The 17,958-nt window shown below is 39.9% G+C and overlaps 3 protein-coding genes across 6 annotated transcripts in view; 1 reads left to right on the top strand and 2 right to left on the bottom strand.

The window, feature by feature from the left end:
- Positions 1-17,958, bottom strand: part of Klhdc1 (kelch domain containing 1) — a 94,159-nt gene that overhangs the window by 63,782 nt on the left and 12,419 nt on the right. The gene's annotated exons all lie outside the window — the stretch shown is intronic.
- The window catches only part of Pole2 (DNA polymerase epsilon 2, accessory subunit), a 35,394-nt gene that overhangs the window by 12,036 nt on the left and 5,400 nt on the right, over positions 1-17,958 (top strand). For 2 of the 4 annotated variants that reach the window (XM_087208061.1, XM_087208062.1), the window contains exons 4-15: positions 528-605; positions 741-834; positions 4,728-4,802; positions 8,598-8,681; positions 10,658-10,730; positions 11,532-11,672; positions 12,861-12,950; positions 13,301-13,355; positions 14,158-14,217; positions 14,303-14,380; positions 15,346-15,454; positions 16,822-16,998. In XM_087208061.1, coding sequence (XP_087064187.1) covers positions 528-605; positions 741-834; positions 4,728-4,802; positions 8,598-8,681; positions 10,658-10,730; positions 11,532-11,672; positions 12,861-12,950; positions 13,301-13,355; positions 14,158-14,217; positions 14,303-14,380; positions 15,346-15,454; positions 16,822-16,998 — 1,114 coding nt within the window. Of the gene's footprint in view, positions 1-527; positions 606-740; positions 835-4,727; positions 4,803-8,597; positions 8,682-9,254; positions 9,312-9,972; positions 10,022-10,657; positions 10,731-11,499; positions 11,673-12,860; positions 12,951-13,300; positions 13,356-14,157; positions 14,218-14,302; positions 14,381-15,345; positions 15,455-16,821; positions 16,999-17,958 lie in introns of all 4 variants that reach the window. The other 2 variants (XM_004835587.4, XM_087208063.1) reach the window with 2 other exon arrangements.
- The window catches only part of Mgat2 (alpha-1,6-mannosyl-glycoprotein 2-beta-N-acetylglucosaminyltransferase), a 40,134-nt gene continuing 25,086 nt past the window's right edge, over positions 2,911-17,958 (bottom strand). Inside the window, exon 2 of the mRNA XM_087208064.1 lies at positions 2,911-12,768. The gene's annotated coding sequence lies outside the window, so the exon portion shown is untranslated. The remainder of the gene's footprint in view (positions 12,769-17,958) is intronic.

Below are 17,958 nucleotides of genomic sequence, written 5' to 3'. Positions count from 1 at the left end.
ATGGCGAAACCACTGAGCTAAATCCCCGGCCCTTTGGATAGATTCTTAATTAGAAGTTAACTTGATTGATTTTTTTTTTTTTTTTGAGAGTGTTGAGAATGCTTTCTTGTCTCTTGAAAGGAGAATGCACAAGCTAAACCTTTATCTCCATGTTGTTTTTGACATTATAAGAAATTATGAAGTAGATTGTTATGGTGGTGGCATGCCTGTCACCCCAGCTACTCAGAAGGCTGAAAGTAGAGGGGTTGTAAGTTTGTAAGTTCAAGAGTAGCTTGGGCTATTTATTGAGACCCTGTTTCATAAAATAAAATAAAAAGTGTTAGGGATGCAGCTTAGGGGTAGAGTGCTAGAATGTGTTAGGCCCTAGATTTAATCCTAGATGAAGGAAGGAAGGAAGGAGAGGGAGAGAAATTGTATATGTGGCTTGAGAAAATATGAAAAGTAGGTTATATGTGATGTAGAATTATAATGCAGTGTGAATACTTACATTTTAGTAAATCAGATCTGTTTTGCGGGATGTTTTTCAGAGAGCATATTTTCAATATCATAGGAGCTTTTGATGTTCCTCGCTTTGTGTACAATTCAGAAAGAAAAAAATTTCTCCCGTAAGTATACCATCTCTTGATTTTAAATTAATTTCAAATGTACCTTTTCTTCAAAAGATGTACAATCTAGTGTTTCAATTTTAGCCTTCTTGTGTATTTATGATAGTAAAAATGGATATTCCTTTTTTTTTTTAGTCTGTTAATGACTGATCACCCTGCACCAAATTTATTTGGAACAGCAAGAGATAAAGCAGAGCTGTATCGTGAACGATACACCATTTTACATCAGGTAAGTTAGAGAAGGAAAATAGCAGGTAACTCAGACTCTGCTTCCGAACATCTTAGGGATATTGAAAGGATAGAATAATTATGTAGTCCCGAGTTGGTTATTCAGTAGACTGTTACTGGACTCTCTGCAGTTGACATTATATAGGGAATATAGAGATGCAGAAGATAATCCCTTTAAACCTGGTGTGGTGGCAGACACCTGTAATCCAAGCATTTTGGGAGGCTGAGGCAGAAGGATTGCAAGTTCAAGCCCTGCCTGGGCAACTTATAAGGCCCTGTCTCAAAATAAAATAAAAAGGGCTGGGGATGTAGCTCAGTGGTAGAGCACCCTGTGTTTGATCCCCGGTACCCCCCACCCCCACCCCAAGAGCACCCTTAATAAAGTAATTTTTTTTTTTCCTGGTACCAGGGATCAAACTCGGGACAAGGCAGGTGAGGTGCCACTGAGGTAAATCCCTGGCCCAATAAAATGAGTTTTTAAAAAGTAGCTGGCATTTAATACATTGTTTTGATATGCCAGGTACTGTATTTAACACTTAACCTACATTATTTGCCTCGTGTACTCCTATAATACTTAATAGATGTATAAATGCTACCATTATCCTTACTTTACGAGGAAACTGAGGCCCAGAGAGGTTTAGTAACTTGCCCAAAGATCCCATCTAAGAGGTGGAGATAGGATTTGAATCCACTCTGTGAGACTCACGCCCAGCCTCTGCCTACCCTGGTCTTCAGTGTACGGCCTTTTAGGGGAGCAGAGACGTATGTGTGCTGTGGGAGAGATGGCAGCAGGGCGCCTTTGATGGAAGAATCAGAGCAGGCCGAGGACAGTGGCCCCTGAGGGGCGGAGGTGGATAGAAGTGGGAGGTAACAGAAAAACCGGGCTCCCACAGGAAATGCTGAGCAGCAGGAGTGGCTTTGGCTCAGTTTGGAGAGGGCAGTGGGAGCCGGACCAGGGCTTTGTGGTCCTGGTGCAGTGAGCCTGGAGACTCGCTCCGGCTGGGCTGAGGAGCAAGCAGACTGGAGAGCAGGCTGACAGGACGCTGCGGTACTCATCATCCTAGCTAAGGGCAGCGTGGGGAGGAAGTGGGCGCAGGGTGGGAAGGGGCAGCTCTGGAGCAGAGGGGACCATGGCACGGTGAGCGACTGGGGGCAAGGGAGAAGGCAGAGGGTCAAGAATCAAACGATGAAAAGGCTTTGAGTTTGAGAAAGCAGAACGGTAGAAAATGTCAATATGTGAAACAGGAAAAAGAGAGTGTAGAAATCGGTGACAGGTTCTGTTTGAAGCATTGGCGGTAAGGTCGCTAGGAGGGCACAGCGAAGTGTGCACCTGGCGCTGAGGAGAGGGATCCGGGTAGATTCAGAGAGCTGAGAGGAGGAGGGCGCGGAGCGGGCAGCCTGGGACCGGGGCTGTGTTGAGTGTCACTGTGCAACACGGGTTCTGCGCAGGGGAAGGGTCGCGTGGTGCGCACTGTTCTCTGCTGCTTCTGTGGCCGTGCACAAGGTGGCCACCGCCACCTTCTGAAGTGTAACTGCTCTCTCATGGTTTCTTTCGCATAGAGCATTTCAAGGAAGTTTACTGCTGCTGAATTAAATACAAAGTATCTTTTTTTTTTTTTGGTACCGGGGATTCAACTCATGACCTTGAGCTTTCCAGGCAGGCGGCGGAACCACTGAGCTAAATCCCTGGCCCAATACAAAGTATCTTTAATATTTGACATTGTCTGCCATACATTTTGGCCTAGTCTCTTTTCCTCTGGTCATTCTGTGCTGGAGCCAAAAATGAAATAGGGGATTTGGAGCAGAGTGGCTACTGGGAGAAAACTCAGTGACCTTGGCACTGAGCTACATCCCCAGTCCTTTTTTTTTTTTTGTATTTTGATGTTTCCAGGCTGTGCTGGAACTTCTGTCCTTCTGTCTCAGCCTCCCAGAGTGCTGAGGTTAGGGCATGAGCACCACACCCAGCCTTCCATTTCTTCTGTAACTTTGTTTATGCTGTTGGTTGCTCTTCCCTCTGATGTTACTGTGAAACCTTGCTCATTTTGGAAGGTCCTCAGATTCCTCTGTATTGAAACCCTTCTTTTTTTTTTTTTTTTGTACTGGGGATTGAACTCGGGTCCTTGTGCTTGCAAGGCAGGCGGTGGAACCACTTAGCTAAATCCCTGGCCCTTGAAACCCTTCTTGATTTCCTTCTTGATTTCTGCCTTGGTTTGGTGCAGTGCTTTCTTTGTTGTTGTTGTTGTATTGGGGACTGAACCTAGGTCCTTTGCACTGAGCTACATCCCTTGCCCATTAAAAATTTTATTTTTATTTTAAGACAGGGTTTTGCTAAGTTGCCTAGGCTGGGCTCAAACTTAATGACCCTCCTGCTTCAGCCTCCCAGAGTTCTGGGATTACTGGCATGCGGAACTACTCCCAGTTCACAGTGGTTCTTACATACCACATTTCTTTTTGTTTGTTTGTTTGGAATAGGATCTCACTATGCGGCCCAGGCTGGCCTCAAACTCCTAGTGATCCTCTTGCCTCAGCTGTCCAAGTGTTGAGATAACCGGCAAGTGCCACTACACCTGGCTCCGCGTTTCTTTCTTCAAAAATGTTTTAAGTGCTGTATTTGTTGTATGTGTTTAATCCCAGCACGGGACAAACTGAGGGAGGAGGATTGCTGTGAGCTTTTGGGCTACATAGTGAGTTCAAGGCCAGCCTGAACCACATAGTGATATCCTGTCTCAAAAGAAAAAAAAAAAGTTTCAAAGTGCTACATTGTTTTGGGTATGTGATTTAGCCCGTCTGGGCTTCATTTTTCTCACCTGTACCGTGAAAAGGTTGAATTTCAGACCATTCATATTTTCACTGCAATTAACCTGAAAACAAATTTGATTTTATCATTGTCCTACTTCAAAATCTTTGTTTTCTGTTGTCGAAATTTAAATTCCTTGGCTTGGGATGGAACATCTGTATTATAAGGGCTCTTTTAGTTTGAAGTTAGAGCAAGTCAAACTGACTAAAACTGAAAAAGGAATATATTAGCTTAGCATGAGTGAATGAGAAGTCTAGCGATCTGCTGGTTTCAAGGATGACTGGGTCCAGGTGCTCACAGTGTCATGGAGCATCTGTCTTTCTCAGCCCAGCTCTTTTTAGTAATTGTACTTTCCAATAAGTGCCTGCTACAGAGTGATAAAAATTGTACTAGCAGCCTTACCAAGCCTCAGAAAGAGTTCCTCTTCTCTTCCTCAGTAGTTGTAGCGAAAGCCCAGTGCGCCTTGTGTTGGTCTAGCTTGAAGCACTTGCTTATCCTTGCGTTGGTCCCTGGCCAAGATGGAGTACTTTTATTCTCTAGGCCTCAAGTGGTGGTCTATGAAGGAGGGACCTAAACTGTACAGATTGGGAGGGAGGGAGGGCTGATTCCCCTGGTAGTTGCTCTTCCTAGTTTCTTGCCTTGTCTGACATTCTATCTTGTGCACCTTACAACACAATTTCATGACACTAAACTGCAGTTTCCCCAGCTCCTTTCTTCTTATACTTCTTTGGACACACCCATTTCTCTGCCTGAAATGTCTTGTTTCAGCCTTCTTTTGTTTCTTACTGGCCCAGTTTTATTTATCACTTAGGATCTTTTCCAGATGCGCCTTGGCCCCTCACCCAGTACAGCCTCACAATACCTTGTTATGTGGTAGCACTTCCTTTTCACTGGCCTCAGTGCTCAACTTTTTAATGATTTTTCAATTTCTAATATTATTTTACTAGACATAGTATGTTGTTGAATTATATGCATTTTCAAATTTGTAGAGAATAGGTAACAGTAACAATTTATAGCCAGTGTTTGATCTTTTCACTATTTTAATGAATCTTAGTTTTAAATGTCTGCTTCAGTAATTCATGTGACTTTTTTTATAGAGGACCCACCGTCATGAATTATTTACTCCTCCAGTGATCGGTTCTCACCCTAATGAAATCGGAGGCAAATTCCAGGTTAGAACATTATCCTAATTATTGAGGGGTTGTAAGTATACAAGTTTAATATTTATTACTGAATTCTAAGTGAAAATAAACTGCTGCACTTTAGCTGACTGGTCTGGCTATGTGCCTATTGTTAAGAAAGCCCATGCCCAGTGCCCTTTGTCTTGAAATCTAACAGAAGTTACTGTGTAGGGAACAGGAAAAGGGATGTTACTTGAACCTGCAGTAAGTCCTAGTCTCCTTTGAGCCACGATAACACAAGGCAAATTAATTAATTAGACAGAAAAGACAGAAAAATGAGACTTAGAGAAGAAGTTCAGTTTTGGGCCTCATCAGTGCTTCTCTGGGCAGCAAAGACAAAAGGCCCGAGCTTATCACACCTTTATTTGGTACATCAGGAGTAACATGTAACAGGTGACTCAGAGGACCGCAGGTTTGGTACATCTGGAGTAACAAATGTAACTGATGAAGATTTTGTTCCTCCCCAGGATGTCACCAGCAGGTGTAATCCTGCCCTGGAGCATCACAGCATCACTGGGCCATTGAGGTTTTAGCTGTGACTGGAGACAAAAATGGAATTATGTCTCATCATGCCATAGCTGGCCTGTAGGCAGGAAAACTAGGCCTAATCATAATTTTAATTGTGAAATGATTTCCCCCCCCAAATTATGTAGAATTATTCCCAACATTACTGCTTCCTTCTAATGCCAGGGCATCTCCAGAAACCTGCTGGCCTCCCAGACAGTTCCTAGTCCCATTTTCCGGCTACTTCGCTGGCTTCCTGGCCAACTTCCCAACATTACCCTTCCTGCCTTCTCTCCTCTAACAAAACACTAGTCCCTGCCATCCCTGTGACAAGCACCACACACTTGCATACTTGTTCAGCTAAAACATGCTCCCTCATATGGAGTGAAAATTTTGCTTAAGGTACTAAGGAAACACTGGATTAAATCCCCAGCACCCAAGGAAGAAAAAACAAGAAACAAACAACAACAGTAACAAACAAAAGAAGACACTAAGGAAGCATTTATAGAATGAATGCAAGACCACTTCTTGGCCTAGAGTTGTAGAATCCTGAGGAATAGAGGAAAAGGGGAAAATATTTTCTGGTGAAAAAGATGAGAACTATGTGCTCCTTTCCCTTTTATATTCTTATACTTCGGAAAGCAGTTACTAGACCGCTCTACTGTTGTTCCAGCAACACGGCTGGCCGCTGGCTGCCCTTCTATGGCTCTGCCCTTCCTCGGCTCTGCCCTTCCTCACTGGCCCTCAGAACCCTGCTGCTTCTGCTCTGGGCCCACCTGTTCCGTGAGGCTTTGAAAAGGCCCAGACTCTTCTAATTCATTACTTCTCTACCACGGTAGATCAGAACTCATGATAAGCAGTCTGTTAGAAACACTGATACCCTGTAAAGTTCAAGTTAGTATGTGAGGGCAGCACTGGAGGGAGAAAACATAGATAGTGTTTGACAGTTTCTTTTAACTGCTCTTAGAATAGAAATTGGGTTAACATTTGAAAATTGACATTATTGAGCCAGACATAGTGGTGCATCCTTTTAATCCTGGCACTTGGGAGGGTGAGGTAGAAGGATCACCCTGAGTTCAAGGTCACCCTGGGCTACACAGTGAGTTCAAGGCCAACCTGAGCTGCATAGTGAGACCCTGTCTCAAAAAAAAAAACAAAGAAAAGAAAGAAAGAAAGAAGGAGAAAATTGACATTATTTATATATCACCCTACCAAAGACTTCTCTTTTTCTCCTGTATATTATGTTCCTGTGGCAGCTCAGATGCCCATTGATTGGGAGCATTTATTTTCTCCTCTTTGACAAAGTAATGTTGAGGCTTACCTGAATAATTTATTGTTCTTTTCAGTCTTTTGGTTTAATTCTGTATCTGTCATGGTACATTCCCTATTTAAATACATTTATAGTAGCTGAACAGTAATCTCCCTTGACAGACTACAAATATGGTATAACTGGAAATAATCTGCCAAGTTTCAGTCCTCTCTTGCTTTAGGTTTGTGTTTTTTAAGTGGAACTCTATTATTAAATATTAACAGTGATTATAGGGGATGATGGGATTTTTTTGTTTGTTTGTTTCTTGAGACAGGGTCTCCCTTTGTAGTTCAGGCTGGCCCTGAACTCACCATGTAGCCCAGGCTGTCCTCAAACTCATAGCAATCCTCCTGCCTCAGCCTCCCCAGTGCTGGGATTACAGGCGTGCACCACCACGCCTGGTTAGATGATGGGATTATGTATGTCTAGATTTCTTCTTTATCTGTATTTCTAAATTTCTTTTATAGTAAGCATGGATTGTTTGTAATAAAAAGAAATAGAATGGTAAAAATAAAAAGCTGCACCTGGTAATTTCTATGCAAATGAAAAATTGTATACCCTTTTATCCAGCAGTTCCATTTCTGGAATTTGTAGAAGTTATACCCATGCATTGTGCCAAGAAATATGCACAGAAATATTAAGCATTGTTTTTATTAGCAGAAAACTGGGAACAACTTAACTGGTTTTTAGTAGGCATTTGGTGAAATGAGAGATCAGATACAGTCATCCATCATTATCTTGGGGAAGGTCCCAACACCCCTCCCTGAGGGTACTGAAACCCATGGATGTGCAAGTCCCTTACAGAATGTAGCACAGTAGCTGCATATAATTACACATATCCTCCTGTATACTTCAAATCATCTCTAGCTGGCTGTGGTGGTGCATGCCTGTAATCCCAGGACTTTCGAGGTTGAGACAGGAGGATCACTGAAAGTTCAAGGCCAGTCTGAACTATATATCGAGACCTTATCTCAAAAAACAATCAATCATCTGTAGGTTACTTATAATACTTAATTCAGTGTAAACACCATAAATGTTATACTACATTGTTTGGGGAATAATGAGAAAAATAAAAAGCCTGTATATGTTCAAACACAAAGTTTTTCAACTATTATTTTATTTTAGTTTGGTACCAGGGATTGAACTCAGGACCTTGGGTTAGAAAGGCAGGTGCGGTGCCACTGAGCTAAATCCCTAGCCCTTTTTTCAACTATTTTTGATCTGAAATTGCTTAAATCTACAGAAGTGGAACCCACAGACATAGATGGCTAACTGTATGGATGTGTGTTATTTACACAGATTTAGGGATATACAAAGAAAAAACTGAATTTTTAAAAAAATGATGTCCCAGTTGTTACTATTTTAACTTTCTGCTAAGACTAATAGTTAGATGGAGAATGTAAATGATAATGACAACTGTTCAATATACTAAATAAAATTAGAATATAACTTTTAAAGCTCACTAATTTTTGATAGATACTGATACAATAAAATAAAATTGGTATTTTTAATATTTTTAAAAGGAAATGTACTAATTTAGAATGAAATGTCATGAAGTTTTAGTCACTGGTAAAGGCTTGAGTTGATATAGTGTTTTTGGTTTTTTGGGTTTTTTGATACCTGGGATCAAACTCAGGACATTGCACCTGAAGCGGCGGAACCACTGAGCACCTATATAGTGTTTTTTTAAGGCATAATTCTTCAGCCCATCATGAATGTGGTATCTTAGCTTTTGTAAATAAACTTAAACTTTCTAAGTTTTATTTGATTTTCTACTGTTAAGTAGCTGTAAATACCAAAATGTGTATACAAAATTAGTTTCTTTAAAAATGCTCTTTTTGGGTGGGGAATTTAGCTCAGTGGTTTCGCCGCCTGCTGTGCAAGTGCAAGGACCCGAGTTCGATCCCCAGCACCAAAAAAAAAAAAAAAAATGCTCTTTTTAATCTTCAAGAATTTTTTGTGCTTTATTTTAGCTTAAAACAGTAGAAACTTTATTGGGTAGTACAACAAAAATCGGAGATGTGATTGTTCTTGGAATGATAACCCAGTTAAAAGAGGTAAGTTAAACTTCAGTTAGCGCAGACTTTATTTTCAGGCTGGAGTGGTGAAATGCTGGTGCCCTAGAGCTTTTCCACAGGAAGGTATTCTTCATTGAAAGCTCTCACCTCACACACTAAGTGACCTTTGGACCCGTGTTTGGTTTCTTGAGTAGACATAAGGAAGGGATTTCTTGTCCATGCACTCAGTTTGCATAGCCTGAGATTAGCTTCCAGGGTCCTCTGGTTGAACTGAGAGCCGAAAGCAGACCACATCCTGGTGCCGAGGTGGCTGGCAGCTCTCTTAGATGAAGGCACCAGGGGAGGCCCTCCTGTCCTGTTGCAGCCGGCTTGGTGCATCTGGCCACCTCTTGAGCTGCAGAAGAACCATTCCTCAGGATGCTGTGACAATTCTCATTACTCACCTAACTCATTAGTCTGAGGTCACTGAACTACTGTAGTTAGTAGAAAATCCTGGGCTTCGAATTGTTGATATTTAAAAATTTGTTCTTCTCTTGTCTTCTTCTGTCAAACTTGTTAATATTTTAATTATTTTTACAAAACGTGTATATATTTCTTTTAATTCTGTTTTAGGGGAAATTTTTTTTGGAAGATCCTACTGGAACAGTACAATTGGATCTTAATAAAGCTATATCCTTCACTTTTGTTGTGCTGTTTTCTGCGGCTGGTTCTTGCTGTGTTGCCCAGGCTGGTCTCCAATTTTTAGGCTTAGGGACCCTGCTGCCTCCACCTCCCAGGTCACTAGGACTACAGGCATATGCCACCACTCCCGCCCCCTTTACTTTGTGAAATCTGTATTACATAAATTAGAGAAAGTGATTCTACATGACTGTCAAACATACCTATTTGGGTTCCCAGGGTAACCTCTATATGGTGTTAGTGTAAGACAACAGATAGAATCCTAAACAGAGACAAAAGGACTTTGAATCCTGATTATTTGGAGAATTCAGGTAGATCACCGAGGAAGTTTATAATATGCTAAGAATGATCTAAACTGTCAGTATTACCAAACTGCATCTTAAAGTAAACATGGGGACATTAAAAACTAAAATTGTCTAAGTTATGGTTTATGCTGTTCACAATTTCACACATGAAGTCTGAATTTATTATTTAGAAATCTTGGGCTCACAGTGTGTTGAGGGCCAGGGATATAGTTCAGCGGTGCAATGACTGCCTGGGAGGCACAAGGCCCTGAGTTTGATTCCTGGCACAACTAAAGAAAAAAAAATGTGTTGATTTTATCACTGCCTCAAGCACAGAAATAGAACAGTTTTCCTCAGCAGCTGTGCACCAGTTCCATAGTGGTTTATACACAGAGGCGTGCTTTGTCCTGGCAGAAGGTGAGTCAGTATACTCTTTTCCTGTTTCCACTGTGAAACAGTGAAGCCATTTCTACACTGGGTGAGATATGTTCACGTGATATAATTTAGGAGACCACTGATTGTGATGGCATATTTTTGACGACATAACATAACTCAGACTGACAGGCAAATAGAAACCCTTTTGGGATGATAAATGTGTTTTGAAACCAGTAGGGATAACAACTTGTAGATGTACTAAAAACCTCTGAATTTACGCTTTTAAAGGATGAATTGAATGGTATGTGAACTATAGCTCAATAAAGTTAGAAAAAACCTGTTAGATTTTAATTGGGTCATAAAATGAAATATTTTCTAGTATGTATATATATCTAATTTCTCTGTACTCCATGTAGTATGAAATTAAAAAGTATAATACTCAACACCAAAAAAAGAAAGTTTTACTTTGGAGTCTCTATTTAATGCACTTTTATTTATAGAATTTAGACTACAGCTCTTAAGTTGTTAAATGTGGGGCAGTGGGATTGGGAGATTCTATAGCTAGTTCACAGGGCATGGACTGTAGCCTAGCAGTTTTACTTTGTATAACAGTTTTGTCCTTGAAAACTAGAAAGAGAGTTGGACAAGTGGAAGTGATTGTGTCTCATCTCTTTTTAGGTTGGTTTGAAGATCAAGTGTTTCATGTCAATGCCTTTGGGTTTCCACCCACTGAGCCCTCGAGTACTACCAGGTAGTAAAATGTTTGATGTAAATAAACACTATAGGAATTTGATAATTAATGCAGTCCATGATGGGGAAAAAAGCAACTTAGAAATATAATAAAGACACCGAAAAGAAAAGGAATACTGGGCCAGGGATTTAGCTCAGTGGTTCTGGCACCTGCCTCACAAGCCCAAGGTCCCAAGTTCAATCCCCAGTACCAAAAAAATATATATTACCTTTAATTCTGTCAAACAGAAAAATTATTACAAGTACTTCACATATATACACATGTAAACACACATATAGTGTGCATATAAATGGACTCTCATTACTCATGGCTTCTAGCTAAAATCTATCTAAACCCACAGTGCTGTAGGCATCATAATTTCTTGGTGAAGTGAATGTAAGATAGAAGACAGTGATTATGTCGCAGACACAATGAATAATTTGAATTGCCAGATATGTGGTCCCAGTGGAGGTGGGACAAGGTAACACTGCCCTATTCTTTGACCTCATTAAGGGAATCAAGGGGTGGTGTAGGGTAGCAGTTCAGGAAGCTGCAGTGCAGGGGCCGGGTGGGGGTGGAGATCTCTGTCCTCCTTTTTGAGTGCAATAAAGGGATGCATGCTGGGCATTCCTTCGTAACCTGGTTTTTCTTTTTTTAATTTAATAATATGCAGTCAGCATTTCCCATGTGTTCCGTGTGTTATTGCATGATTTGTGACATTCAGCATATTGTAATTTCTTGGTGAAGAGAATATAAGGTGGAAGACAATAATTATGTTATAATTACATAGGGCATACTATGGAAATATTAATTTTTTTGGAGGGCCTTCTAATATATCTGTAAAGACTTCTGCAAAACTAAAACAACTCGAAGATGAGAACAAAGATGCCATGTTTGTGTTTATATCTGATGTCTGGTTGGACCAAGTAGAAGTGTTGGAAAAACTTCACACAATGTTTTCTGGTGAGTATTACTTTCTCCATTCTTTTTTTTTTTTTTTTTTTTGGTACCAGGGATCGAACTCGGGTCCTTGCGCTTGCGAGGCAGGTGGCGGAACCCCTGAGCTAAATCCCCAGCCCAACTTTCTCCATTCTTGATTTGAACTGTGTTGAGTGTTTTAATGGTAAATTCTTGGTGGTGGCAAATGTCTGTCCCAGCTACTCAGGAGGCTTGGGGCAGAAGGTCTCCTGAAGCCACAAGTTCGAGGCCAACCTGGGCAACATAGCGAGATCTTGTCCCAAAACAAAATGAAAAAACTAAATTCTTTTTTAAAATGTACATTTTTTAATATTCTATTTTTTTTAAAAACTGAAAATGAGGGGCCGGGGATTTAGCTCAGAGCCGCCTGCTGCCCAAGCACAAAGACCCGAGTTCGATCCCCAGTACAAAAAAAACAAAACAAAACTGAAAATAAGGTGTTTTTTTTTTTTTTTTTTTTGGTACCGGGGATCAAACTCAGGTCCTTGTGCTTACGTGGCAGGCGCCGGAACCACTGAGCTAAATCCCCGGCCCAAAAATGAGTTTTTTAAAGAAAAGTTTAAAGACTTACATCTTTACATTTGAAAAATAACTGTATATATGTGTGCATATTCATGACACATTAGAATGAGTCCTAAGCGTAGTATAACTAAAGACAGTGGATGAGGGCTTGGCCTTTGGAATTTAATAGCACTGTGTTTAAGTGCCTACCTCATAGCTGGGGCAGGTTACTTAACCTCTAAGCCTCAGTTTGGAGGGATGTTCTGAGGGTTAATGAAACCACTGCAAGGTCTGGCATATAATAAGTGCTCAACAAATGGGCATTATTGTTACTATTATTTTAATAAGATAATAACTTACTAAAAACATGATCAGGGGATAAGGGTGTAGTTAATGGTAGAGGACTTGCCTAGCATGTGGGAGGCCCTCAGTTTGATCTTCAGCATTGTGGGGGAAAAAAATCTTGAAAAACTGGGCACAGTGGCACATCTGTAGGCCCAGCTACTTGAGAAGACGTCTGAGGCAGGAGCATCACTTGAGTCCATGAATTAGAGGCCAGCCTGGGGAATGTAATGACACCCTGTTTGATAACAAGAAGAAAAACTTACAGTTACAGAGTTTTAAACGATTACCAGATGAGAAAAATGATTTAAAATTTTTTTTATTTTCTAGGTTATTCACCAGTACCTCCAACCTGCTTTATTCTGTGTGGTAATTTTTCATCAGCACCATATGGGAAAAATCAAATTCAGGCTTTGAAAGGTATTGAGGCTTTATTTATATATGCATTCATTCTTATTTATTTGTCTTTTGACACAGTGTCTCGCTATGTAGTTCAGGCTGGCCTTGAACTCATTATGTAGCTCAGGCTAGCCTTGAATTCATGAACATCTTCCTGCTTCAGCCTCTGGAGTGCTGGGATGACAGGCATGTTCTACCACATCTGGCTTGAGACTCTGTTTTAAGAATGTTTCTATATAAATATAAACTAATTCAATAAGAAACTATAATTTAATCTCATTCAAAAGAGGTAGGGTTGTATTTAATTAAATGTAATTTGACTTTGTGTACATTATATCCAAATTAAATTTAATATCTTTTTAAATTTTTAGATTCCCTAAAAACTTTGGCAGACATAATATGTGAATATCCAAATATTCACCAAAGGTAATGATCTCCTGCTACATGTTTTTTCAAATAGTTTTATTTTTAAAAACAAAAAGTGAATTCTAAAACTTGTATCAGTGATTTTTTAGAAACTAATAAAAAAAAAAGAAAGAAACTAATAGAAGCTGGGTGTGGTGGCGCATGACAATAATCCCAGCACTTGGGAGGCTGAGGCAGGAGGATTGCCATGAGTTCAAGACCAGCTTGAACTACAAAGTGAGACCCTGTCTCAAAAGAAAAAAGAAAGTTGAGAAAATTGAAAGAGCTAAGAGATGAAAGTATACTCACATCAAAATACTGTATGTTAGGGCCAGGGATTTAGCTCAGTGGTTCTGCCGCCTACATCGCAAACTCAAGGACCTGAGTTTGATCCCCGGTACCCCCCCAAAAAAGATGGTCTTGCCTCAAAATACTGTATGTTAAACACTATTCTATAGATTTATAGTGGAAAGTATTAAAGGGGATACTGATAATTTTAACCATATTTTGTGGTGACATTATTTGTCCTTCAATATAATAGTTACATAGGCATGTGTATCTCTTTAAAGTTAAATTAATTAAAGTTAATAAAATTTCAAATTCAGCCCAGCTGCCACATTGGCCACAGTTGAAGCACTTGATAACTGGACAGTGCAAATAGAGAACATTCCTGTCATGACACTATTGGAGACTTAGCTTACTGAAATGTATAAAATGAAAAACTTTTTGAAAACTCACGATTCATTTAAAGAGAGTTTTTAAAATACTGAATAGTGTCACCATATATTACTTTTTAAATAAATTATATTGAATTTCGCTGCAGTAGTCGTTTTGTATTCGTGCCTGGTCCAGAGGATCCTGGATTTGGTTCCATTTTACCAAGGTAACTTTCACTCAGATTTTTGCAATGGTCAAGAACATTCTGTGAAATTGCAAAGTACGTATCATAACACATACACTTTTTATAGGCCGCCACTTGCGGAAAGCATCACTAATGAATTCAGACAACGGGTGCCATTTTCAGTCTTTACTACTAACCCCTGCAGGTAAATGTTAGTGTTTTGTGTTATACTTTCTTCCTTTCATGTAAATATTCACTTCATGTTTCAAATTGTTTCTGAATTTTTGACCATTATAGAATAAGTTAAAATTTGTTTTTAGATTTCTCAAAACTTTGAAAATATATTAACTGTGTTTAAAAATTCACGTGCAGCAAATTTAGAAGCGTAACCAAAGGGCAGAGATTTACAAATAGGGAAGTATCATCTCTGAATTGGCAACTCCCACATTCATTCTGGTAGCCCGCACCTTTCTCACGGACCCCAGACACCTGGCCCCCGGGGTCACTGCACCTCCTCTCCTCTGGATGGCCAACTGACAGCTTCAAAGAGAACTTTGAGTCCCGCTTCCAATCGCGCCTTCCCAATTGCTAGTCACAGCAGCCCCATTCCTGAAGCGCGCAGGCGCACTGCAGTCTCAGCGAGCCTTTCTAAGTGCCCCCCCCCCCCGCTCGGGCCACACCCCTTGCCCCTGCGGTTCCAGTCATTCTGTTTGATACAGCAGCCTTCTAGTCCTTGTCTAGACGACCTTTTTCTCCTTCCCTTACACTTCATCATCTTCCCTACAGCCTGTCATACAATTAGCATGCTTGTTGTTTATTTTCTCTATCCGCTCATTAAACTGTAAATTGCATCAGGACTGGGATCTTCTGTTCACGCATCCCTGGAGTAGTGCCCCACATTTATTAGCTGCTCAGTAAATAACTGGATAAACAGACTGGTTGAGTTTTTTCTGTGGCGAATGGCAGGGGTTGAGGATGGCGTTGTATCATAAGGCATTTGCCTTTAAAATTATCTGGTTTTCTTCTTTTCACGGAGCTAGGGATTGAATGCAGGACCTTGCACACGCTAGGTACTGCTCTACCGCTGAGCAACACCCCCAGCCTCCCCGCTTCTCTTCTTTTATTGTATATTTTTTCCGAGGAAATCAAGTTCAATTTCTTTCATTTCAGAATTCAGTATTGTACACAAGAAATTATTATCTTTCGTGAAGACTTGGTGAATAAAATGTGCAGAAACTGTGTCCATTTTCCTAGTAGCAATTTGGATATTCCTAATCATGTAAGCAAAGTCTTCTTTATTAAACTATCTTTCATGTTACGTTATACACAATTTTGTTTTTGGTTTTTTGAGATAAGATCTTGTTATGTAATTCAGGCTGGCCTTGAACTCATGGGAATCTTCCTGCCTCAGCCTCCCAAATGATAGGATTACAGTCATATGCTACCGTGCTCAGCCTTTATACACAATTTTTTTGGGGGGGGGTACCAGGGATCGAACTCAGGACCTTGCACTTAACAAGGCAGGTGGTGGAACCACTGAGCTAAATCCCTGGCCCATATACACAGTTTTTTAAAACCAGTAATATGATATTTATTGGTCTTCAAAATAATGGGTTATATTTTTGTGAGTAAGTGAAATTTTGTCAGTAAGTCAGGGCTTCTTTGCTTTCTACTGAAGAATTCTTATGGGCAGAAAAGAAAGCCCCATACAGATGGAATTCTAAAAATCTCTTAATTTCTCCTTTAAAGCTCTTAAATTGTTCTTCAAAATATATGCATGTTTGTTTTAACAAAATGTTCCTATTTATCATGTATATTATGTGTTTGGTATGGTATTTACACATAAGGAGGCGGCTGTGTAGTGTTTATCTTGTATTTCCAGGGTCATTGACATGTAATTGTCAATCCCTAGTTACATGTACCTCCATCTGAGAAGCTGGGAAGTGGGTTCTACAGAACATTATTGTCATTCATTTTATAATATTTTAAATTTATGTATGCTACTATATATAGTATATATACTATGTACTCAAGCTATGAAAGTAGTGTGGGGGTTTTTTTGGTACTGGGGATTGAACTCAGGACCTCACGCTTGTGAGGAAGGTGGTGGCACCACTGAGCTAAATCCCTGGCCCTGAAAGTTTTTGATGGACAAAGTTATTAAATGAGTTTATTGTAAGATGGGTATGGTGCCACACACTGTAATCTCAGTACTCTGGAAGGCCATGACAGGAGGGTTCAAAATCTGAGCTCAGCCTGGGCAACCTGTTGAGACCCTGGCTCAAAATGAAAAAGGACTCGGATGTAGCTCGAGAATGTCCTGGGTTTGATACCCAGTCCTACCCCCCAAAAAGTTTATTATATAGCTCTCTGTACAGTCAATCTTACATGATTATTTGGGAGAGTCACTGTTAGGGTGTCTGACAGTAAATGAAAACTCACGGAATTTTTTTTCCTAAAGTTAATTAATTAGCCAGTTAATTTCATTTTATATCACTATTTTCCAAAGCTCTGTACTTCAAAACATACCCTAATTTCTCAAAATTTTTAGATCCTTTTGGTAATTAATATTTAATTTGAAATTGTTTAGCTGTTCTCACTTCTCCAGATGAAGTGAAGTTGGGTTTGTGTTGTGTTCTGTTGTAGTTTGTGAAGACTGTCTTCTCCCAAGGCCATCTGACGCCACTGCCTCTTTATGTCTGCCCAGTGCACTGGGCCTATGACTATGCCTTGAGAGTGTATCCTGTGCCTGACCTACTTGTCATTGCAGACAAATACGATCCTTTCACCGTGACCAATACCGAATGCCTCTGCATAAACCCCGTAAGAATGTAGTTAACCTTATGTAGTCATTATTTACTAAGAGTACAGTGCATTTCAATTTTAAATATGTGATAGAAAATATACTAGCAACAAGATATTGAATTGATTTAGTATATATAGAAAGCTCTTAAACATAAATTTTCATTTATGGATGAAAATATAATATAGTATAGGATGTGACTATAACAATGTGAAGTTTTTTTTTTTTTTAAAAAAAAGCATGGCAAAACATATAAATCCACATGGGTATTCTCTTCAAGTAACTGACTGTGAGATTCCTTTCTGGGAATTGCTGGCAGAGCCTGTGTCTCATTCCCTTTAGCCATATTAATGTTTTTTGTCCTTTGAGAGGATTGTGACTTTCGGAAATTTCTCAAGTGTCACAAGCCCAAGCCTGATAAATGAAATTTCACTGGGACACATTTTGTTATTATTATTTTTTCTGAACCAGGGATCAAACTCAGGATCTTGCATTTGCCAGACAGATTTTGTTAATTTTTATATAGAACCTTGAAATTACTTTAGAATGTTGAAATTGCTTCAGAATTTCTACAGATGTGACTTCTTGAAGTTGGAGAATAAATAGTACATAAACAATGACAAACACAGTTGATTATGTGAAAAAAATTATCTTTACTAGTGATTTTTTTTTTTTGGTACCAGGGATCGAACTCGGGACCTTGCGCTTGTGAGGCAGGCAGCAGAACCACTTTACTAGTGATTTTTAATTCACGTTTCCTTGATTCCTGTGAATTTCAGACTTTGTTTCTAGAAAGGCCATGTCTTGTTATTGGTGACTACTCATGTCAAACATTCATTTTATCTGGCTTTCTCTAAGAAAGGACTTACCAATCTTGGCACTTTTGACCTCTTGAGCAAATAATGCACTGTTGTGGGGGTGTCCTGTCCGTTGCAGGATGTGAGCAATGTCCTGGCCTCTGTCCACGAGAGCCCAGTAGT

The sequence above is a fragment of the Heterocephalus glaber genome, unplaced genomic scaffold (genome assembly GCF_053883595.1).
Source record: "Heterocephalus glaber isolate CG9 unplaced genomic scaffold, H.glaber_assembly_v1.0 deba00000901, whole genome shotgun sequence".
In the NCBI taxonomy this organism is placed as follows: domain Eukaryota; kingdom Metazoa; phylum Chordata; class Mammalia; order Rodentia; family Bathyergidae; genus Heterocephalus; species Heterocephalus glaber.
This window is presented reverse-complemented; position numbering and strand designations above follow the sequence as displayed.